A 25,572-nucleotide genomic window follows, 5' to 3' on the forward strand; every position below is an offset into this window, starting at 1 on the left:
CACAGATTTAGTCAAAATAGAAGTGATTGCTCTTTACAACTGCCAAATCAACAATGATGATCTAAAAACTGCCCTGCTGTCCCAGAGGCAGAGAAAACAAATTCCCTCACTTTCATTATTCTGCCCTGAAACTACCTTGCAAGGCCAGAAGGATTTCTAGCATCTTTAATTCTCCACATACATCTCATTTAAACACAATTCATACTTCTGTAGCCTTCTTTAAAAACATGAACAATGTTCAACAGAAATTGATGGCTGTACATAGACACGAACTGTCTATGTAGATTTCCAAATTGTGACTAATACCAATTTATTCACAAAGAATAATCAGACAAAAACAAGCATAATTGACATATCTCTTTTTTATATGTAGAAATCTTGCAGATGCAGTCTAGCATATTCCACTCCTTTAGGCAAGATATCAGGAGTTCTGCACCAGACTTGGTCAGATCTGAATAATTCAGTTGTTGCTGGTTAGAGAAATGTGGTGATATACTTGAACAATTATGCTGTTTACCAGATTCTCATCCAGCTCTGAAGATTCTTCTTGAAGGTAGATTGAGAATTGGCAATGCTCATTGTATGGCACCAGATCAATAGAAGATAGTATGTTGGAATATACTTAACTTTTTCAATCCACATACTTCTTAAACTTTGATATATATCTACTATACAAAAGTAGCAGTTGTCATGATGGTCTGTAGACTCTTCATATTTAGGGTATAGCAGAGAGGATACACTTAGAGCTACCATAGCAGATACGAGGTGCCCACTTGTCTTGATCACTGACAGGCATTCCAAAATAAGTTTTGCATGCACTGTAAAAGCTTATTGTCACCAATATGATTTACCTGCTTCAGGCATACATAATACCACTAACATAGCATAACAAGTCTGGAGAATAACTTACACCTTTGTTTGACATACCCAGCAAACTGCAAGAAACTTATATGAATACTACAGAATTTTATATATCACAGGTTTTCTATGAACTTGCACATAGAAAATAAATGTTATAAAAATATAAAACTTTCAAATGATGCCAAAAATTTACACCAGAGAAAAATCAATGATGCTGCTGGATTCAGCATACAAAATACAGATAAGATACAGTCAAATATAAACAAACTTTTTTTTTTTCTTAGTCTAATTATAAACATAAATTTAGTACCCACCCAGATTTCTGCAAACCTTACACTATAGTTTTTTACACTGGGACACAGTGCACTATAACCTTTGTCTTCCCACCTGAAGACATTAGATTATACATTAACTATTTCTCAACTTAACTTTCTAGCTATATTTCTCATTACTTGAAAGTAATGTTACCAATACATCACTACATGGCAAACAGAATTATCTTAGTAATGTAAAGGCTCTGGCACACTTAACATCTACATTTTTAAGTTTCCTACATAGTTCCTACATCCTATTACCGTTTTTTCAAATGGGCTTAAACTATCTCGGAAACAGAAATTTTTTATATCAAGTTATATATTATCATATAACCAACGTTTTTCTATTCAATAATTCTTGCATAGAAAAATGTCAACAAGTAAAAACATTTATCCTCTATTTGTGATAGAAAACCAATTTAATATCCCTCCCCACCCTCATCATATTTGATTTAGAAAAGGTCTACAGCATTGATAAAAAAAAAAATAATAATAATAACTTTACCCTAAGTTTTTGTTCATTCTTTTTTCTTCTTTTCACTTTTGGTTTTCTTTCTTCCTTTCTGGTTAGAGGATTTCTTATTATGTCAGAATCTGTTTCTTCTTCTCCATGTGATTCGGTCTCACCACATTTTAGATCTTCTTTAAATAATCCACAAGACATTTCTTCAAGCCAAGTTTCCTGTGTATAAACACATTAATTATATAAATATTATGAGGTATAAATATCAATGAGGTCACATCTCACGTAAATAAATAAATATATATATATTAAATGTAATATAAAATCAAAGCTTCAGTTTATGGATTAAAATAAATAAGCAAGGTATGACAGATGTACCAAAATGTGCAAAGCAGCAGTAAAGGATGCAAAAGTATATATAAGAATAGATAAGTCTAATAAAGTTTGCATAGATGGAGGTGAAAAATACACAAAGTGCCAAGGACTAGAAGGATAAGGATAGTAGAAAAAAGAAGTATAGTAGATTTGTAAAAGGTGAAAGAATGTTAATATCCTAAAAGTTATGATGAATTAAGAAAATTATGGGCTGAATTACAAAGCCGATTAGAGGTGCGGGAGCTCCCTCCCCCTCTAATCGGCTTTGCAATTCTGCTTAAGCTCATCGCCCAAACCACTATACATTTAAGGTGATGTTTCAGGCATCTTCTGACACCCATCATCAGACCATGCTGTTAGGGATAGAAAAATAGAAAGGGTTACAAATTTTAATTATATTACAATGATTATTAATTTCCATTTTGGTTACAATAGAAAACAGATTAAAAATAAGTAAATACATACGGATAAAAATACGTAATGATTAAATTGTTACCTGCTGACAGATTAAGTCTATTAACCAACAGAACGATGCCAAGTTTTCTATCCTGGATCCAGTCGTTCTTTTTGGAGTGGGAGCCTGGGGTGAACGTTGCTCTCATACTCCAATCATCTGTGGTTGTTGTGCAGGCTGGTTCTAGGGGTCTGGGGGGGGGGGGTATGTGGGCTGCTCTTCTGGATATCTCAACTTTTCTGTTTTCTTGTTTTTTTCATTCCTTCTATTTTCTTGTTGAAAAGGTGGAAATACTGTGGGTTAAATCTGACTCCTTGTTTTCTGTTAATTGAAGAGGCTCTGAAGATTTTTATGGAGAAGGCTTCTTTAAATTTTCTTCTGTTGCATTGGTTGTCTGTAGAGAGGATTCTAATGTTATTGAAACCCCATGTGTCACCACAATGGAATGTATGTAGGGCTGTGTCGGATTTCAGGATTCTTCTATATCGTACATCTTTTTTTATGTTCTTTGATTCTGCAGTTGAGTCTTCTATATGATTCTCCTATGTATGTACCCCCACAGCTAGTCTATTTTATAAATAGGACCTCTATGGTTGTTGGGGTTATTGGTCTGTTGTCTTAGGATCTGCTTAATGGAGGTCGAACTCTTGAAAATGGTGGTGATTCCATATTTCTTAGTTTCTTTTGATATTTTTGTACTGTTTATTGGTATGTAAGGTATGCATATGGTGGTTCTTCTATCCCTGCTGGGTTGGAGTTGTGTGAAAGCCTTGGAGATGTCTTCTATTGCCTCTATTAATAACACTGAATAACAAATTTTGGGTCATATCTTGTTACGGGCATGAAAGTCAGTTTACTTTATATATTTTGGGGTGCTAACCATGGAAATAGTGCTTAAAATGACAGATTGGTTCTTGTTTTCAAAAAAAGTATTTTTTCTATTTATATAAGGTATTTTTTATTTATATGGCAGTAAGATGTAGCTATGAACATACCTGTATCAAACAGAAGAATTTCAAGACCTTTTCGGCTTTCGCTTGCATTCAGCTTTGGGAGCATCCATTTTCACCATCCAACAATAATCAGCTAACATGGCAGCACTCCATTTTCTTTTGTTTCTTTGTTCCAACACAGCAATGTCTTGATGGAAGAGCTATCGTGTTTGTCGCTGACACCACCAGTTTGGTTGGAAGAAATCCAAGTGTGAGTTGTTTCAATGACATTTTGCACCCCAGTTTTTCATAAGAAGTAATGAGATCTTCCACAAGTTGCTTGTAATTGCCAGCTTTAACATTTTCTAGAAAACCAGTCAATATGTTTCAAAAGGCTTTCCATGTTGATTTCTCACTATCAAAAGGATGCATTCAAACTGTTTGTCTTGAAAAAGTTGCCTTATTTGTGGATCAATGAAAATGCCTGCCTTAATCTTCTCTGTACTAAGTCTTAGGAATTTCTCTTGCAAGTATGTGAATACAGGACCGTTCACTTCCAAAGTCCTTGCGAAATTTTTCATGGGCCATTTGATGTGGTGTGGTGGAAGAAAATCTTTATTTGGACCTACCATAGGTTCAAATGCTACGTTCTTCATTCCAGGTGTTAATGATTTTCATTGAGGCCAATTCTTCTTGTAGTGTATCCTTGGCACAACTATACCTCACAGAGAAAGCAACAATACTTAGCATAACCCTTTTGTAGTCCTAATAAAATGGCAAATACCTTTAAATCACCACATATCTGCCACTTACACTTCTGATAGTGCACACCTAAAAGGATGTTTGCCATATTTGCATATGTTTCTTTTTTGTGGACAGTTCTCCATGTTTGCAAATGTTTCTTTTTTGTGAATGGCATACGCAAGAGGTATTGGAGGTAGCATATTTCAATTGTGTAATAACACAGGCTTAAGAACCTTTGAAGAGTCTATAAATAGTTTCCATTCTTCAGGAACGTGCATCATGTTCATTGCTGCCATTAGACCATCAACATCCTTACAAACAGTGAGTTTATATTCTGTTTGAAATTTATCAGTCTTCATTTCGAGTACAAAATGTTGCCACTTTCACAGAATGATCTAGAAGATTCCACTGTTGTAGCCTCGAGGCCAAAAGCTGACTTCCTGTGATCTTATGTTTTTCAGAAGGATAAAGGTTTGGAGAAAATGATGGATCCCTTGACATAGATGGCTGCGGTACTTCTTTATGTATAACAAGTTGATGTTCATCACTTTCTTCATCAGAGGGTACAGAAAAACGTTCAGGTGGTTCAGGAATAGGTAGTAGTTCACCGTGAGGCACGGGACAAATTGCAGATGGCATATTGTCACTGTCCACTTTTTGGGCACCATACAGAAGCAACAGTCTGTGACTGATTGTTGGCACCCTCCATATCATGGGCACTGAAAAAGGCATAAAACAACCCTTTTGATTCAACTCACGTGTTGTTTTGATGAATAGGTGGTGCAGCGTATGTGTGGACCCCAGTTCTTGTCTTGATCATCTATTTTACATCCAATATACAAGAAGTAGGTCTTTTTATGGCTTGAGTTAAGGGATGCTTTCTTTAGGCTAACGTAATTTCTCCGCATACATAACAGAAGTCATCTGGATTATTCACACAATTACGGGGCATATTAATCTTATGCAAAAAAATATTGTGCAAAAAGTAGGAATCTCACAGAGAACAAATCACCGAGTACCTAGCCATATTCAAAGATTACTGCAACAGAGTTGAAGATGTATTTGAGGCAACATCTTATCACGTGATGCGGAGGGAGGCAACAGTGCCGATCACGTGATAAGAGCATGGTGATACTGAAATTGCGGTGTTGCCATGTGTTTTGCTAAGAGCTGTAATGCAGAGTAACTCGCTAATATGAGACATCCACTGTAATTCGAAAACAGGAGCCTATCGAAAAATTTTAATGTGATTTTCATGTTCAGTAGCATAAAATTAGTCAAAATTCAGTATTTTCATTTTTGTAACATTTTACGTGTTGACCAGAGTAACACGTAGAGGAAATCCATTCTTCAAGGCAAGCCTGGTTATTGTTTGTAGTTCTTATTGGAGGTTTTCTTCTTTACAAATTCTGTATGCTATGAGGATGGAGGAATTGAGAACACCGATTTTTGTTAAGAACAGACGGCAGGATTTGTAAGATGATCCCAATGTCTGTAGGTTCCTGTAAACTTCCATAAGTAGCCCTGGGTTTTCTGGTGAAGAGGATATCTAGAAAAGGAAGGCTGCTGTTGTTTTCTATTTCATTTTAAATTTGATTTTTTGATGATGGTTGCTAGGAGCTTCAAAAAGTTTTTGTTGATTTTCTGTTCTGTGGCTTCAGATTGCTATCATATCTTCAACCTACCTGTTCCAGAATTTTTGTTTCTTTAGGTTGGTTTCCCAGGAATTCTTTTAATTTTGACAAATATTTCTGCCATGAGTGGAGAGATGGCATTTCCCATGCTGAGGCCAGAAAGTTGCATATAGAATCCTCAGTTTAATGAGCAGTAGGGTTTTCCTACTGAAAGATTTATGAGATCTAATAATTCTGTGGTTCGTAGGGCTCTTGAATATCCTAGATGGATGTGGCTATCTATTGCTTCAAGGAGGCATGTTTTGGCTTCTTCTATGTTATGGTGGTAAACAAGTAGTCCATGTCAACTGATACCAAGATATCATCGCTGCTGATTTTAACATTCTTAAGTCTGGAAATTAGGTCTTGGCTCTTTTTTAATGATCTCTGATTCTTTGGTACTATATGGGAGAGAATTGTGTTAACCATTTTGATATTTTCTGCTTGGGGTGAAGTCTACCACTGATAATAGGCCTGACAGGGAAACCTGGTTTAAGAGCTTTTATATCTGTGAACAGGTATAAAGCTCCAGAGCTGGTGGGATCCAGATTTTTATGGAGGTCGTCCTCTATATATTTATGGTTGAGCATAGCTTGCAGTTTCTGTTTTACTTTCTTCTCAAGGCCACCGGCAGGGTCTGTTCTTAATACTTTGTAGGTGTTGATGTCTTTTAGCAGCTCTTGGACTTTATCAACGTATTCTTTCTTGTTGATTATGTGGTGTTCCCCTTCTCTGCTATGTGGATATTTTTGTCTTCTTTCAGTTTTTGAGGCTTTTCTTTCGCTAGTGGTTAGATTGTTGGTTTCCTTTTACATCCTCTTGTAATCTGTGTTATGTAGAAGCTGAATGGCTGTTATATTGATGGTATCCTTGGCTTGATTGTTCTGAATGTTCCTTAAACTGTTGTGGGGGGCTAGGAAGTCAAGTGTGGGGGATATGGCTAGGAGAGGGTTTAAAATTTAGGCCTTTGTTAAGTATGTTAACTTCTGCTGTAGTGAAGGTTTTTCTGAGCTTAAGTTAATGATATGGCTGGGTGGTTTGGAATTAACACTTGATTGGGTGCATTTGTGAGAATGGTTGCATTTATTTGGGAAAGATTGGCAACTGTTTGAATTATGCGGTAAATTTCAGGAATTAAGTCTATAAATTTTATCATTTAGACACTTGGTTAAATCTATATGTGTTTTGGTGGATCAAATGGTAATTAATCTGTTCATGTTTGAAAAATCATTTTCTGTAAGGTTTGCCTTTAAATCTGCAAGGTTACTATTGTAAGTGTCTGTAAGTTTTGCTATGTCTAATCTGATTTGTTTAATTATGCTGCATAATCATTTTAAACATGCAATGTTAATGATTTTCGTTGAAAAGTTATTTTAATCGAGTCTGTTGTTAAGACTGGCCAGAGTAAGTTTTTCATTTCTAGATGTAATGAGAAATTCATGTCTACATTTTAATTTAGCAATTTTTATGCTCAAATTTTTACATCTGTGAATGAGAATCACAAATGGAAGAATCCTGAAATCCAACACAGCCCTTCATGCATTCCATGTTGCATTCATGCATGAACGCAACATGGAATTTCAACAATGTTAGAATCCTCTATATAGACAACCAATACAACAGAAGAAAATTTAAAGAATCCTTTTCCATAAAAATGTTCAGAGCCTCATCAATTAACAGAAAACGGAGTCAAATTTAACCCACAATATTTCCACCTTTTCAACAAGAAAATAGAAGAAATGGAAAAACAGGAAAAGAAAATAGTCGAGATATCCAAAAGAGCAGCCCCCACACAACTTCCTCCAGACCCCCAGAACCAGCCTGAACAAAAACTACAGACAATCAGAGGATGAGAGCAAAGTTCACCCCAGGCTTCCACACTCCAAAAAGAACCACTGGATCCGGAATAGAAAAATTTGGCATTATAGGTGAGGGATTAAATCTATTGATTAATAGATTTAATCCCTCACCTATAAATTAACTGTTGGCAGTACCTCTTTCCAGTATGCATGTCAGGTTCTGGTAGCATTGGCAAGCAAGAGTCTGCCAGCAGGTAAGAATTTGATCTTTATGTATTTTTATCCGCACGTATTTACTTATTTTTAGCGGAAATTTAACCTTAAATACAGTACTTTAAAATTCGCAATTAATTATTATAATATAATTCAAATATGTAACCATTTCTATTTTTCTACCCCTAACAGCATGGTCTGATGATGGGTATCAGTAAGATAACTAAGTGTTATGTGTTAAGGTAAAACTTATTTAACTCGCTTATAATATATAAAATGATACAAATTTAAAGAACAAGTATAATTTTATTTGCAGGTAGCTCTTTATAAAAATAAGAATTAAAGAAAATACTTTCTTCCCCCCCCCTCCCACCCCAGCAAAAAAGAATACCTGAGTAGGTGCATGATCTTTGGTAGGAAACTTTTCTGTCAAACTTCTTTCAATTTGTCTCTCTTCTTTCTCCTTCTGCATTTCGCCTTCCAGTGCAATTTCCAAAAGATTCTAAAAAGAAATGAAAGAAAAACTTTCCTTTAAATAAAAGGCTACTCCTGTTCTTTTGAGTTATTAGGAATAATTACATTTTCATTAGATGAGCTACTCACTGGTTTTACATTATAAATCACCATAAACCATAGCCCATGCTAATTCATAATTTCAGTTCATGTTTAATTAAATTATTAAAAAAAAGAAAGAAATGAAAACATCTGAAAAATAATGAAGGGGGTGAACATGTTGGTAAAGTGTGACAACAATATACATTCCACTGGTTTTCATTTCTTCACCCATGGTGGAAGAAACATAAACCAGATTCTTCTATCAGTACTAAAACACTTAAAATGATAGTAGTAGTAGACAGTTTACCCCTGTGGAGATAGACCATCTACTACTATCATTTTAAGTATTTTAGTACTGATAGAAGAATCCCAATCCACCCTCCTCTCCCATGGTAACCTGGTCAGCAGGGGGAAAAAAAAAGAAAAAAGTCAGATCCATGATATAGTCCACAGTTGGGGTTGTGAACTAAGTTCATAATATAGTCCAAGGTTCAAATTGTTGGTTAAATCCATAGCTGAAATAGTGTATCACAAGGTTGGGCACATGAGCACATCACCAGCGAGTCTAGGAAAGTTTATCACCTGCAATTAATCGCTAGTAGTTTACCGCATAAACAATTTATAGCCTGCAAATGATCGCTAGCATATTTTATCGCAAGACAATACATATAATTTATATAAATTTATTGGTCATTTTAAATTGAAAATAAGGTTTTTCTATAGGTGTTATTTAAGAATTAAGTGCAGCTAAAAATGGAAGTTATATGTTAGGTATACATTTCCTAGAAATACATACCATTGCAGGTACTTTAATTTAATTGCCTGTTATTTTCCAAAATTGGAATTAGGTAGGTACCCACTTAATCCCTTTAACTTAAGTAGCATGTTTTAGGGGAGTGGGGGTAGGGCGTGCTGATTAGCGAGGTACTTATATGTTTATAATCTCTTACAATCACAACATTTTCTTATTTTGAGTTTATTTTTCATCCTTTTGAGTTTGTGAACGCATCATGTCGGTGGAATTTTTGAAATCAGAAAAAGGAAAACCGAAATTGTGCTTTAGTGGACATTTGGTTTATAAAGACAGGCAAAATGAAACAAAAATTCACTGGAAGTGTCAAAATTACCGAAAAACCAAATGTGCCGCTCGAGTTACTATGGTAAATAACACCATTGTTAAAACATGGAAGGAGCACAATCATCGTGGAGACATAGCAGGAGTTGAGGCAGCACAACTTCTTGATACCATTCGAACTTATGCAGAAACAACAAATAATATGCCTCATAGTATTATTATTTCAAATGTTTCGAGAACCTGTAGGCAAGCAGCAGCCCCGAATCTTCCAAATATAGATACAATGAAATGAATGATCTGAAATATAAGAAATCGAAATTTTGATGGCCCAGTTCTTCCAACGCATCGTAGAGACATAGTTTTTACAGAAGAATATAAAACATCATGCAATGGAGAATTGTTTCTACAATTTGATTCTGGACCTGAGGACAATTGTATGTTAATTTTCAGTACGAAAAGAAATTTGCAGTTGTTAGTGTGAAGTGAACACTGTTATACCGATGGGACTTTCAAAACTGTTCTCTTACTTTTTTATCAGCTGTATATGATATATGGATTCATAGACAAAATATCGCTTCCATTAGTTTATGCATCATTGCCTAACAAGTCTGAGGAAATGTATGTATCTCTACTACAGCAGCTGAAAGTATTGGAATCGACTACGTCCCCGCAATCAATAACTATAGATTTTGAGATGGCGATGATGAATGCTTGCAGAAGAGTTTTTCCTGACGCTTCGCAACGGGGTTGTTTTTTCCACTTTTCACAATGTATTTTTCGTTCCATTCAGAATAATGGATTGAAACATTATGAAACTGATGCTAATTTTGCTTTAAATATGCGAATTTTGGCAGCAATTGCATTTGTGCCCACTCTGATTGACAGTCGTTTTTGAACATTTGTGTTCAAAATGGTGTTTTTCCTCCAGAATCGCAAGAAGTTGTTGATTATTTTGAGGATACATGGATTGGACACCCAACCAGACGACATCTTCGTCGACCACCAAAGTATTCCCATGAAATGTGGAATGTACACCAGCTTGTTCTTGAAGGATTACCAAGAACGAATAATTCTGTTGAAGGGTGGCATAGAAGATTTGAGGAACAAGTCGCTGCTTATCATCCCAACATTTGGAAATTTATCGATTGCATTAAAAAAGAACAAAGTATTAACGAAATGCGCATTGAACAATATTTAAGTGGAATCGATCTGGGCAACAAAAAAAAAAAAAAAAAAAAAGAAGTATCGCGATTATGATGAACGAATTAAAAGGCTTGTTAGTGCATATGACGGGGTGATATTGTTGATTATCTAAGAGGTATAGCGCATAATATTTCTTATTAATAATGTACATACTGTGTTGTAAATATTACAGTTTCTTAGTAATTAATTATCCCAATGTGACTGATTCTGAAGATTGTATAAACATTCATTTTGAATTTTTGCAGTGTACTATGACATATCTAATGTTATAATTAGTTTAAAATTAACCAATTGTTATATTGTTTAAATAATGGGTTTTTTACTATTTTTGTGATACATGTAACTATTAAAATACATAATCTACCTATTAAATTACATATTTCCATACGCGTGTTTTTTTTTTTTTTTTTTTTTTTTTATTTCCGTACTATTCCCTCATAGTTCATAGAATTACAAATATATGCTAATCATAGCTTAAGGCAAAAACTTAAATAAAAAATAACTTTTTATGATTTGGCCAAACACATCTCATTGCTTCTAGATGGTAAAATATGCTATCGATCATTTGTAGGCTATAAATTGTTTATACGATAAACTGATGCGGTGGTAAACTGCTAGTGATTAATTGCGGGCTATAAATTTTCTGGACCCCATCACCAGCAACTACTCTGATCTTGAAGTTGCACTAGAGCAATCTCCTGTCCTTAAGCTAGAGCATCCAAGTATCAATGCAGCACAACAAGCAGCACCAACCTGATAACTTAAGTTGATGTCAGCATTTGATAATCCTAAGTAGTACTTCATAGTGACAGCACTTGACATGACACAAGGAGCCACAACCACCTATCAATAAAAGATGAGTCCACAGCAGGATGGCAGCCTCATTATGAAGATTACAACACAAGGAATCATGCAGGCTAAGCACAATGAATCACACTAGACAGCAAACAATTGACAGACTGTTAGAATTCAAGGTCCATTGGCACGATGCAAAGAGCTGTGTTACGCATGAGCACTTCCACATACGGTGAAACCTCTACTCCCTATGATGCTGAGAAATATTAACATCGCCTCAAGCAAATAAAACCAGACCATTCCAAAGCTATATCACCACATATCAGATCAGATCAGATCATGACTTGTAACAGTGTTCTACTACAATACAGAGCTCCCAATTTTTTCCTATAAATTTTATTGAAATTAAATCGAAATCATGACTCAGACCAGAGCAGCAAAGCAAAAGGCTCAAGCTAATGGGAGTGCTGTGGCTCAGAGGAGAACTGAGGAGGGGGGGGGGGGCAGTTGCCCTCTGAATCACAGCCTTTTAAAATGCACTGCTTGCACGAAGTTTGTGGAGCAATCAGGTACGGGCCATGATATTGCCATGGGGGATGTCTTTGTGTGTGCGCGCGATGTAAGGAAATCAGGCGACAACTCAGCATTGTTTTGGGCCTATATGAGAGCTTGAATGACAGAGTGGATGCCCTTGAAGGATCTAAATTGAGTGGCCCATCACGCTCTCAGCAGCCCACATCAACGCCAGAGCTTGCACTTGGTCACTACGCAACACAGCGGCAAACCCCAAGGCAGAATGCGCTGGTCCCACAGGAAACAGTATTTGTTGGTGACTCTATTGTCAGGGAAACGGGAAACATGCTTTGTAAAAAGGATAGGTGGAACAGGACCAGGGGCAAAGGTTGATGACATTGTAGAGCGGATATAATCTTTTAAGGGCACAAAAGGTGATATAGTTGTACACGTTGGCACTAATGATATTAAGAGTAGGAGACCGGCAGAATTACTTAACAAGTACAGATCACTGTTGAAAAAAAGCCGTGAATTAGGGTTGAATTTGAAAGTGTCTGCAATTCTGCCCAGACACGATAGGAGGGAGTATGTGATGAGAGCCTTGTCGATCAATTCAGCCCTGGAAAGACTGTGCAAGGCTCAAGGGGTAGAATTTTTTTTCAGCCTGGTCTGTACTTGTTAACAGGAAAGACTGCTTCTACAGGGATGGGATACACTTAAATAGAAAGGGTGTAAGAATATTTGCTGATGCTATTGAGGCAGTGTTAGGTGGGTCGGAAAACTGCTATCTTGGGTCGATACAAGGACTAATAGATTAACAGTAGCCACTGGCAGAGGTGAAAGTGATTCTTGCACTGCTTCTATTGGAATGAGAAGAAGCCTGGAAAATAAGATGCAGGATATTTCAGAGACTGCTGGGAGTCATTGCGGTACAAGTAAACATATGGGTTGTGTTAGGGTAGCTGAGAATAGGAACAGGTGCATGTATACTTGCGTGTACACCAATGCTAGGAGTTTGGTAAATAAATTTGATGAATTTGAGGTATTGCTCAAAGCATCAAAGGCGGATATTGTTGGGATATCAGAGACGTGGTGTCACACAGATATAAGGAATGCAGAACTGGAATTTGGGGAGTTATGCTATTAGTTAAGAAACACAAAATCCAAGGAAGTGAAGCCAGTCGACATCGCTGGAGAGTGCAGTGTCGAGTCAGTTTGGTGTGACATAAGCATTGGGAGATCAAAATTGAGAGTAGGAGTGTGCTATAGGCCTAATGACTCTGATGAGTATAATAAGAAACTGTACAGGGAAATAGAGTGGGCCAGTAAATCAGAGAGTCTTATAATGAGGGATTTCCCAGACATTAACTGGAATTTGTGGATTGGTCACACACACACACACACACACGCACACATGCACACGCACACACACAGTCTAGCAAGACTTTTGTGGATTTATTTTGTGGGAGCAATACTCTTGATTTGATTATCAGTAGTGATTCTTCATTCATTAAGAATCTGCAGATAAAGGAACCACTAGGTGGCAGTGATCACAGTGTGCTGAAGTGGGATTTACTCAAAGAGGTAACTACCATCAGGGGTAAAGGAAAGGGTTATTGCTTTTGTAAAGGCGACTACGATGGTCTGAGACAGTATTTAAATTCTATACAGTGGGATGAACTGATGATGTTACCAACAGCAAATCCAAAATGGGAACATTCAAAGAACTTATCTTGGAAGCTACTAGGCTTTACATACCAACTAAGAAATACTACTAGGCTTTACATACCAACTAAGAAATACTGTTCAAGGTTTAAGCCTAAATGGATGTCAGATGAACTAATGAGACATATGGCAAAGAAGAAAAATGCATGGGATACATATAAATTAACACATGACACAGAAGCCTATGATAGATCTGTTGATCTGTAACCAAGTTACAAAGGAGGTTAGGCAGGCGAAGACAGATTACGAGAAATCTTTGGCAAGGGATGCAAAGAGTTCTTTACTTATGTAAATTCTAGAAGGAAGAGGATGAATCAGATTGGTCCACTTGATATCGATGGTTCAACTGTTGATGAATCTGCTCAGGTAGCTAACAAACTAAATGAATATTTTGCATCGACATTCACACGAGGAGTTATTCAGTGAGGGGAATGCAGGAGGTGTATTCAACTCTGGCAGTAAGCTAGATAATCTTGTAATAACTGAGAGTAAAGTGGAGGAGAAATTGTTGAAGATAAACACAAGAAAGGCACCTGGGGTGGATGGGATCTATCCAGTTATATTAAAGGAGGGAGCAAAGGAAGTAAGCAAACCCTTAGCCATAATTATGAGAGCTTCCTTGGACTCAGGGGAGGTACCCATAGACTGGAGATGTGCAAATGTGACCCCAATTCACAAAGGAGGATCAAAGGCTAACACAAGTAATTATAGACCTGTGAATTTAACTTCTGTTCCAGGAAAACTAATGGAGGCACTGGTTAAAGAAGCACTGCAGGATCAGCTAGACAAGACTTCAGTTATAGCTCGGACACAGCATGGTTTTGTTAAGGGGAAGTCCTGCCTGACCAATTTGAGTGGATACTATGATGCAGTCACAAAAGAACTGGATGCAGGGAATAACTTTGATATTATATACTTGTATTTAGAAAAGCCAATACACAATTGGTATTCAGAAATACCAATGTTAGCATCACCAGCCACTTGTTAGTATCAGCCTCATTATGTGTCAAAATAGAGCAAAGTACCCACCTGTTTTCAGATTGGTACCACATATATCCATGCTTGCTCAATTTAGATGTTAATGATATGACCATTCTGAAAATTAATCTACTATTTTAACATATGTATTCACTCCTCAGTGCCCATCAACAGATACGAACCTTCACTAGAAGACAGTTTGCAAATACCTGGAAAGCAGCAAGGTTTTTACGAGATTGTAAAAAGAATGCTTTTACAATCTCGTAATTATAAAAAGCTTTCTTCAGCTTCCTCAAGGAAATCTCCACTTAGCATATTGTTTACAAGTTCAGCATGTACATCATCATATTCATAACACTAGTAAATGTGGTCCCAAATTTCCCCCCCCCCCCATATATATATGCAATTCATCTGGTCTGATGCCCAAATTGAGTATATTAGACCCACATCCTGTTAATAAGAACATACTCTTCAGACTCAAACCAAATCATGGAACTGTACATAGGGAACACGGCTTATATTTATATGAAATCTGTAGGTGATCTGTCTCTTCAAATTAGAATGCTGATGTACTGGTTATATGGACTCATCCTCCCAATCTGATAGTCAGATGAAGAGGTTGACTATTTTGTATTTTCTTTGTAACTAATGAATCTATTTCAATTAGGTGACATCTAAAGAGAAAATGAAACTGTTTATAAATAAGTCTGGCACCTCTGTAGCCAGGTGGGCAGGAGCAGCAGTGTGTAGCACATGCTTCTTGATTAGACTGGGGTTCGAGCCCGTGACCAACAAATACGGAGGATGCGGAAAGGTCAGGAAATGACCACCACATATCCCCGGAGCAATATGGCCTTAGTTGTTAAAGCTCATAAAAACCAAATAACAACAACAACAACAAATAAGTCTATCTTATTCAATGAATGAACTGGGCAATCAGTGAGATGCACAGGACCCATTCATCCCACAAATAATTACTGTATGCCTACAAATAAAATAATCAGTTTCTGATATTCAACCAAAGAAGTGGATAACGAAGTTATCTCCGTTGTTCTTGATCCATTGGCCCCTAGTTTCCAATTTTTGGTTGTTGTTGTTATTTGGTTTTTAGGAGCATTAGCAATTAAGGCCATATTGCTCCAGGGATATGCGGTGGTCATTCCCTGACCTTTCCGCATCATCCGCATTTGGTGGTCATGGGCTCGATCCTCAGTCTAATCAAGAAGCGCGTGCTACACACTGCTGCTTCTGCCCACCTGGCTACGGAGGCGCCTTCCAATTTTTGGATAAGAGAATATGGGGAGATTAATACTGATTCACGATATATACTCTTTGTCAAAAATCAAGAATGTAATCACTACAATTTCTCCACCAAACAAGCATCAGGAGCTTATAACTATACCCTTGTTTATATATTTGTTTTAAAAAAATTCATTAGCCCATTCCAGTATATTATGATAGAGTTTAATTCTTGCTTGAATGCTTCATATCTACTGAATACCACTTTCAGGTCAATATATGTAAGATGCTGATAAATAAGCTCTTAAAATCACGTATGTAGATCTAATAATATCCAAAATTGCTGTTTTATTTTAAATAATCGAGGCATTATTTTATTTTAAATAATCCGTATTGTTTATCACTAAACTAATTAGTTAGTTGAATATTTTTCTGCTAGTTACTGTCATCCTTTATTTAATCTCTTAAACATCATTTAGTAGTTTTGTCTATTTGTATTTATGAAAAATTATTCATAAAACTATTATTTTTAAAAAAAGCACAGAGGACTTTTTTTTTTTTATGTTTCATCCCATGTCTCAATAATTCCTCATTTTGAAGAGAAGATATGCCATCCTTCAAACTTTTTGTGAGTATTCAGATTTTCAATGCAGTGTTCTTCAATATTGCATCAAGTCTAATTGCTTTAACAAGCAATCTTTCTGCTTACATGTTACAACTGATTCACTAACTTCAGATGTTCTAGTTGCAGAAATAGGTGGTCTGTAAATAACTTCACAACAATAATATGCTCTTAGCACTGAAAGCAAATGTTTGGCTAGAATCAACATAAAATTTGGTAAATCTTCCCATTCTTGTAAGAATATTTCATAAAACTAATTCAATGAGAAATAGTAATAGGAAATCACACTATAGCATTCGACGTATAGTCCATTCAGCCCGCCCTCAGCTGATTTTCCTATCAAAGTTACTGCTATTTCTTATCATTATATGCAATGTATATAACTGGTAATAAATATCTGGACTACATTTAAATGTTTTATCACATGCCCAGTCTTATATTTCACCAAATCATCTAAGCCAGATTATATGCCAAAATTCTGTCTACATCATGTTCTCCACTATGAAATAACAAAAAATTTTCACCATTTTCAAGAAACTTATACTCCTCAGGAATCATGTAACCTTTTTTTTTTTTTTTTTTTTTGGGATAGGAGGAGCTTGACTCTCTTTTGCCTCCAACTTCTAATACAGCGTGATAAATTTGGTAAAGATGGCATTAGAGAACGAGCTGTTGGATCTAAATTAGCTAAAGAATCGATAATTAATGCCCTCGAAGACTGTTGTGAATTAGTAGCTGCCTTTTAAATATTTGCCATAGCTTGGTAGACTTTTGGTTTTGACGGGTGGGAGGGATGGTGCACTCACCGAAGAATTTGCAAGCTGATATGTTATCATTTTCTAGTATATTTGCAATCTGGCTTTACATTCTCTTATTTCACACTTCCATTAAGTTTTATCACCATATTTTCTATCATCGATATATGTAGCGGTTATCATCCACTATTTTAAGAGCACCATGTCTACTCGTCACTGTATTATGAGGGTTAAGATTTATATAATATAAAAATAGGGTTATTGCGAGAACTTCGTCAATGGAGAAATGAAACCAAACTGTCAACCAGTTATCTTTTATGGCAAAATTGCCTTACAGCCAATTAGTCATACGGCGGAAATGTTTGCGGCAAAGATGTTTAAGGCAAAAATACCAGACACGTTATCAACAATGAAATTAATTAGCTAATTAGTTTGTTTAAACAATGTTTGATTTATCCAAAGAAATGAAAACGTGGCCTGTAAAATCAAGCAAATTATAATAATAAAGAAATTATTAATTACTTACAAATGTTAAAGAATGTTTATTCTTCATCATCGATTAATGCACACTTGTTGATTATTTGTTATTGGCTCGGCACTCATTGGTTTGTTGCACAAGGAGTCGTCTTCTTCAGGAGGCATTTGTTTCCAAGATAATCTTCTCTTTCATCCATTAACATGTTCTTTCGTAAGGTTGAGCGACTGACCCCTTCTAAATGTCTACAGCCCTCAACCTCCGCAGCGGTGTACTTATCGGCTGAAGATGCCAATTCTGGCAATGATGCTCGAGAGGTAAAACTTACTGACGTTATGCCTATCTCCTGTCTTTTTTGTAATTTATAATTTTGTAATTTTTTCTGCGCATGAGATGAAAAAATGAATAAATATAATAAATAATTCTATTTACATGTTTGCCAAACATTTGTTTTTTGATTCAACCGATTCAGTGCACACAGCTGCGAGTCTGCACAAGCATGGGAGAAATTCCCCAACTTATGTAGCGTTCCACGGAATGCAACTCTTACGTAAATCAGGGAGTTCCTGTATTAGTTTAGGCTATGCTTAAATAAAATATATATTAATAACTCCACGTAGTATAAGAGTGGTTAATTATACATATTAATAATTCTTACTGGATAACAACCGCGTAATGTCCTTCCCTAACTATATTAAAGCCTGTTTTCTTGCATTGTTTGTCCTTACTAATATTCAGGTATTCTGCCACCTTATAGGTTACTTTCACCAACTGATGTGATTCACTGAAATTTAAAATTAGGAAATAATAATAAAAAAATAAAATAAAAATCTTTTTGCTAGTTCTGTAGTAAATAATATCTAACGCTTTTAAATTTCAGTTGTCTCCATCCTCATCTTTGTGCACTGCTTAATTAGTTGTGTAATTATCTTGACTTTACCAAAGAGTGGGGTCCTCAATAATATGCGGTAACTTATGTTTCGATTGCTTATAAACTTATGGCATTTTCTACATATTGGCACAGAGCTACTGAATAGACCAATTTTCCATTATTAATTTCACTGTTTTAATGAGTTTTTAACATGTCTGAGCAATGTTTTAAACCTATTACATTTTAAGTTACATTACCTTATTAGCTTATGTTAGTTCCTTTACAATTTATTCTGTTATTGGATTTTTTTTTTTTTTTTAATAAGGTAACATTTTATTTTAGTTTCTCAAGAAACAGCATTCACTTCTTAATGTACTGGTTAATGTGTTTTGATTTATATCTAAAACAGTTAATGTAAACTGTGTGAACTATTTTCTTTCAATGAAGGAAAGAGGGAGCAATAAAAAGGTAAGCACTTTGCAAGAATATAAAACTACAGAACTATATCATAAGTAAAATAATTTTTAAAAAGCAGTAAAAAGTTTATCACCTGGTGATCTTCATAAGTTGGGTTATATGATGTACCAGAATGAGGAATCTCAACAGCAGATAAAAGAGAAGGCATCTGATACCTATGAGCAGGGACCTTCGGTATAAAAAAGAGAAGTGGGGAAGGAGAGAAAAGAATTTTAAACATGTGCACAAAAGTATTTAACTTAACATGTACTCATCTGATTTTGATATCTAAAGATTTTTTACATATAGACAACTTTTTTGCTGTATATTTTTTTAACTTTCAGGACAAAATTTTCTTAATTTTGTCTAATAAACTGCTCAGGATAATATAATTTTGTATAATGAAAAGCTTTCTCATAGAAAGCAGTTTATTATACAAAACTGAGAAATTGTTATTGTCTCTTTAGTCTAAAAATAACAACAATTTACTTTCAAAACACTGAAGCCAGTCTTTTCAGGAAAAAAACATGTCTTTGATGACAGAAAAGTTGCTTTTAGTATTAGCAGTGACAATGATGCAACAAACAAGCTTATACAACATGAAAAAAAAAAAAAAAATGAAAAAAAGAGAGACACATCCCATATTACTTATTCATACCATCTAATAGATTTTTAAATTTATTTAAACTACCCACTTCTATAACACGAGATGGAAGTTTGTTCCAACAATCAACTCCCACTGCTGAAAACAAATTTCCATTGAAATTCTCCTCGTGTGCAGTATAAGCAAGAGGAGGGATTTCATCAGTGAATCCCTCACTTCAAAGCCTTAAACGCCTCATTCAGATCTCCTTGCAGGTGTGGCGCCTCCGTAACCAGGTGGGAAGGAGCAGCAGTGCGTAGCACACCCTTTTTGATTAGATCGGGGTTCGAGTCCGTCACCACCAAATACGGAAAGGTCAGGGAATGACCACCGCATATTCCCGGAGCAATATGGCCTTAGTTGCTAATGCTCCTAAAAAAAAAAAAAAAAAAAACCAAACCAACCTTGCAGGTGCCTGGTCTAGTCTACAGGTAATACAGTTTGCAGAACTGAAGCCTTCCCTTGTGAGACTGTCCATTTGTTCCACTCGCTAATCTCATTGCTCTTCTGCACATGTTCCAACAGATCCACTTACTTCCAAAAATTTGCCTGTATGCAGTAGCTCAAGACATAGCCTAACCTTTGTTATCAGACCTGTATGTAGTACTCAAGATGTAGCCTAATTGTTGTGTTATAAAATGGGATAATCACCTTCTTACATGATGGCAAAATTGCTATATATTCTTGTTGGAACCCCATAAGCTGTTCAGGCAACCTCTCTATACTGCTCACAGTACTTCATATCTGACTAAACAATTACCCCAAAGCCGTTTAAATTCATTCTCCACTACTACAGTGTGGTAACACACCTTTGTAATTTAATCTGGGATTACTGCTATGCATACAAAGTACCTTGCATCTTGTTGATATTAAACTTTAATTGCCACTTCTCAGCCCATCCACCTAATTTTTCTAGATATTCTTACAGCAGCATACCCTGATTACTGTTATTAACCAACCTGCCAACTTTTATATCATCTGCAAGCTTAGACACCAAACCTGATATGCTTTCATCAGTATTATTAATAAATATAGAAAACAATGGCCGCAGCAATGAACCCTGGGGAACACCACTAATAACTATAGTCCACAATGAGCAGTGATATTGATAACTACACTAACCATTCCTTTATCCATAACAGGACCTGTCCTTAATGCCACACTCCTCGAAACTGTATAGTAGTCTTTTATGTGCGATAGTATTAAAAGTATCTTTTCTGAAATATAAGTATATGATATCAAAATTATTTTTTGCATCCAGTTCCTTAGTTAAGCATCAGTGTCCAATCACATTGATCAGATAAAATTGCCACGTAACAAATCCATGCTGTGATCACAGTATAACTACATTCTTGTCTATATGGTACTGCATTACTTCTTTAACCAAATACACCATTATATTCCTTGGAATAGAAGTCAAGCTAACAGACCTGTAATTACCCGTGTCACCCTTTGATCTCTCTTTGTGAATTGTGGGTACATTCACATTTTTATGACAAAGAATGCAAAGAAAAGCACCAAAGGCTTTAGACAAGTCTTTGGTGCTTTTCTTGGCATTCTTTGCCATGTAATCTGCCTTAGCCTGCCCAACCTCTCTAGTGACTTCATTGCAGACTACTTTATATCTACTTAAGGCTTCTGTATCACCTGATAATTTATGTGCTTCCCATGAGTCTCAACTATTCATTTTAACATCAGTACAGAGATACTGCTCAAGTTTAAGCCTTGAGCAGTATCTCTTAGTTTATATAAAATGCCTACTAGCTTTTGCAATTATGTCCCTAAACACTCCACACTTAGAATTTGCTGTTGATCACACTGCACAGAATTTAAAAACTGTCTGCTACCAGTGGTCACCTTTACTAAAGCAAACACCCTTTTCTTTGCTCTGGACAGTAGTTATATCTTAAAGTAAATCCCATATCAATACACTGCCACCTAATGGGTCTTTTATCTGCAGATTCTTAATGCACAAAGGGTTTCTGTGTTATAGCGCTAATCCAGCCCTTTCCTATGTTTCAAACTTACAGTAAAATCAACGACTTAATTTTCTGTACCTGTCCTAGCTAGATCCCTCTCAAAAGCTTCAATATAATATTACTTTAAGTACCAAATGAAAAGTTCAAAGCAGAGTAAAAATCCTCAAGTAAAAGCGTATATTTTTCTAAATAAAATGGCAAAGATTAGTCGCTATAACTGTAATAAACACGTGTTAAAAAGGCCTACAGTTGTTAGCCAGTAACAGCTATATCAGTTAGCCACTTATAAGTGTAAAGTAAGATTTTTGTAAACACCGGATGTACACGTTCACTTAAGATGCAAATTAAGGAAAAGGGAGATGGTAGAGTGGCTCCACGTGTCTCTGGAATATTCGAGAGGTGGCGTGAGATACCTCTTTAAACCCAGTGCCTTTCCATGACTCATCATGGGAAAACATCAGGCATCTTAAGACTCGGCTCCTGCCAATGAGAAAAAAGTTTTGTATAAACAGTGTGGGCGGGCTTGGGACATAAAAAGCAGACCCTTGCAAGGAGAAAGGAGTCGGATGGAGGAGAGTCGAACGGCGGATAGAGAAGGACGGGGAGGAACGAATTAGACACTAAAGGAAGGACCCAAGAGTGCAGCCAGAAGCTGACCGTTGTTGTGCCGAGCCGACCGAGGAGAGCCGTAGACTGATCAACTCAGTGTGATCTCTAGAGCTGGTAAGTTAAAATGATATGAGTATGAAGTGCAAAAATGATAGTAATCATGGTACCATTAAAATGTTTCCTTTCTAATTTCTAAACCTGAACCTATTGAAAGTTAACTACTGGAACTGAAGATGAAAAACCTTAAAGTTAAAAAGCTTCATCTTATAATTGCTGGACTTGTTTTGATTAACATGTTTAATGGAATATTTTGATGAAATACCTTATTAATGAAATATCTAATTAGCGAAATGACTTAGCATATCTTTTGAGTGAAGTATGTACAATTCTCTCTTGTTATATTAAACCCTGTTATGTTTCTGTGTCATTCAGGTTTCTCCTTTTACTGCCAAAACCGCACATTCAACCACAAAAGTAGTAGAGTTAAATGTTAAAGCATGATTAGGAGGTAACTGCAGTGTCAAGTAATTAAATTACCTAATTACCTGATAATTACAACGCTAAAGTTCAAACTGCGGGATGGAGAGAGAGAAAGAAACAATCTCCCTCTGCATCTTGAAGGTATAAGAAACTTTGTCCTATACAAAAACCACTAGACGAGAGCAGAACTAGATAGGCGAATATGATGATCGTAATGAGATAACTAACCAAAGGAAAAAGAACCAAAATCGACTTAACTACACTTAGAACAAAAAGTACGAGTTATGCCTAGACTAACTAGTTCTGTTACAGCCATACCTCTAAAGCTCGCAAAGGCGAAAAGAGTGTGAATAAATGGGAAAGCCTAAATAAGTAGGTAGCGAGCAACCACACACACAGAGAGTAAGAGGTGACATCTGCTGATAATCAGATCAAGAGTATTATATTCTCTTTGTCTCTCTAACATGCTAATATAGAAAACAGTCATTCAATAAATCCAGGAAATCCTTGCTAGTGAGTGATCAACACACAAGTTCTAGTGAATATTTGGAAAATTAAAATTCCCCATCATAAGACAATTTGATTTACTGTCCCACTTCATCTGTATGCACAGTTGTTCCTTATACTTATCATAGTTCTTAGGCCTATAACACAGTCCTACTCTCATTTTTGTTCACAAGTGTTTATGTTGCACCAAATCGACTCAAAACTGCACTGGCCACCCATGTCAACTGGATTCTAGATAATCTTTTTCTACAGGACAATGTGTGCTCTGATTCTGATTTTCATACTAATATTCGATCTGTCAATACTCGGTATGTTTATTCAATTAAGACAGCCTTTTAGTGCCATCAAGTTGGACACAACGGTCAAGCAAGTGAAAGTTGAGAAATGCCCAGGAATGGACATGCTGGAGAGTACCTTTATTGTGCACCTCGCCAAGATTAAGCCCAGTATACCTTTACAATTTTTCAATAAATGTTTAGATGCTGGAACTTTCCCAGATCTGTGGAAGACTGCCCTTATCAAGCTGATTAAGAAACCAGACAAGCCCCCCTCAGGAACTGAGGTCTTATCGGCCTGTAGACTTAGTGGCCAACCTTGGTAAGCAATTAGAACATTTAATTGCCCTCTGATTAAACAACTTGTAATTGGAACAGCACCATCACTGGAGTATCAGTTTTGCAATACAAACCTTGACTACTCTTGTCTTAAATTAATATTTACGGTACTGCTTAAGCAGTAGTAGTAGTATAATGAAATTACGTACTAATCCTTAAAATGAAAAATCAGAAGGCCTACAAGAAAAGTCAGATGTTTTGTGTTACTGATGACAATGTCTCGACCTCAGAATCTAGCTATCTATGGTATAAACGAGACACAAATTGATGTGTGCAATAAGTATGCAGTGTCCTCTTTTCAAATTTGGCCACTTGTTAGTTTTAAAAATTTAGTTATAAACTTTTGATTTTAATCTTATATATTTTATTGTTTTATGTTTAGGCTGTGATATGGTGTGAAGATACAGTGGCATAGGCAAGAGGCATATTATGATTTATATATATTTCATGTTTATTTAAGTATATTTTGTCTTTGTTTTTTATATATTCAAAATATGTTTTTTATATATTTTGCTCTTTTCTGTACTAGGATTTGCCTTTGGATACTTAGGCTACCAGCAGCACTTCCGAAAAACTGGAATTTTCAGAACTCTGGCCCATGCTACATTCTGAGGGTATTGGATTTATGATGTTCTACTGCAGTGGGCTCAAACTCAAATTGCATGCGGGCCGGCACGATCTGAAAGCAGCTGACGGGCTGTACGTTACTTTGTCTCCATCTATATAGTAATATGAACTGCGCAGCTATGCATCCAGCTAACCAACTAGTGACTGACTCAAGGAAAATATATATCAAAAGTACCAACTCAATAGAAAAAATTGGAAACACCAGAATACTGAAGCGCCACCAACTGTCGGCTGGCGAACTAAATTTACTGATTGTACCGACGTGGGAAGTTCTCCCACCTTACCCCAGTCACGTGGCCTGGCATACAAGCATACAGTGACAAAGCCCCAACCTATTCTTTCTATCTCTTTTTCCTTCAATAGCAGTCGCGCACATAAGCTCAGTCCATATCTCTATGTCTCTAAAATTATAAGCACCATATTTACAACAAATACATAATTGAAATGTATCCGCGGGCCTGTATGCTGTACTCAAGGTATGGCCTGACTGACCATTGCCTTATACAAAGGGATAATTACCTCCTTATCCTTGCTAGCAAAATTTCTGCATATCACTGACAGGTCCCCACGACCTGCTCTGGCAGCCTGTCTGCACTGCTCAGAAAACTTCATATCTGGCTGACAATTACCCCCAGGTCTTTTTCATTCTCCCCTACCTTTTGTGTAGTACCATACAGTTGATACATTTCTCTGGGGTTACTGCTATCCATATGCAGTACTTTGCATTTGTCAAACTTCAGTTGGCACTTGTCAGCCAATCTATCCAAATTTTCTAGATCCTGTTGCAGTAGCGTACTGTCATTAACAATCCTGCCAACTTTGTATCATCTGCAAACTTCAACATTAAGCCTGATATACCTTCATCAATATCATTGATAAATATACAAAACAACAATGGGCCCAACACCAAACTCTAAGGAAGTCCACTAATAACATAGTTCTAATATAATTGGGGAAGGACGTTACATGGTTGTTATCCATTAAGAATTACACTAGTTTACAAATTTAAGTTTGTTCACTGGG

General features: G+C 36.2%; 1 protein-coding gene across 1 annotated transcript in view; it reads right to left on the bottom strand.

The window, feature by feature from the left end:
* LOC150088362 (ribosome biogenesis protein NOP53-like) overlaps nt 1-25,572 on the bottom strand; it is a 173,618-nt gene that overhangs the window by 56,498 nt on the left and 91,548 nt on the right. The window contains exons 6-8 of the mRNA XM_090370742.1: nt 19,185-19,280; nt 8,220-8,330; nt 1,681-1,857 (exon numbers count right to left, since the gene is read on the bottom strand). Of these exons, the coding sequence (XP_090226868.1) occupies nt 1,681-1,857; nt 8,220-8,330; nt 19,185-19,280 (384 nt within the window). The remainder of the gene's footprint in view (nt 1-1,680; nt 1,858-8,219; nt 8,331-19,184; nt 19,281-25,572) is intronic.

This window comes from Mastigoproctus giganteus, chromosome 3, assembly GCF_048544385.1.
Source record: "Mastigoproctus giganteus isolate SK-2022 chromosome 3, ASM4854438v1, whole genome shotgun sequence".
Lineage (NCBI taxonomy): Eukaryota > Metazoa > Arthropoda > Arachnida > Uropygi > Thelyphonidae > Mastigoproctus > Mastigoproctus giganteus.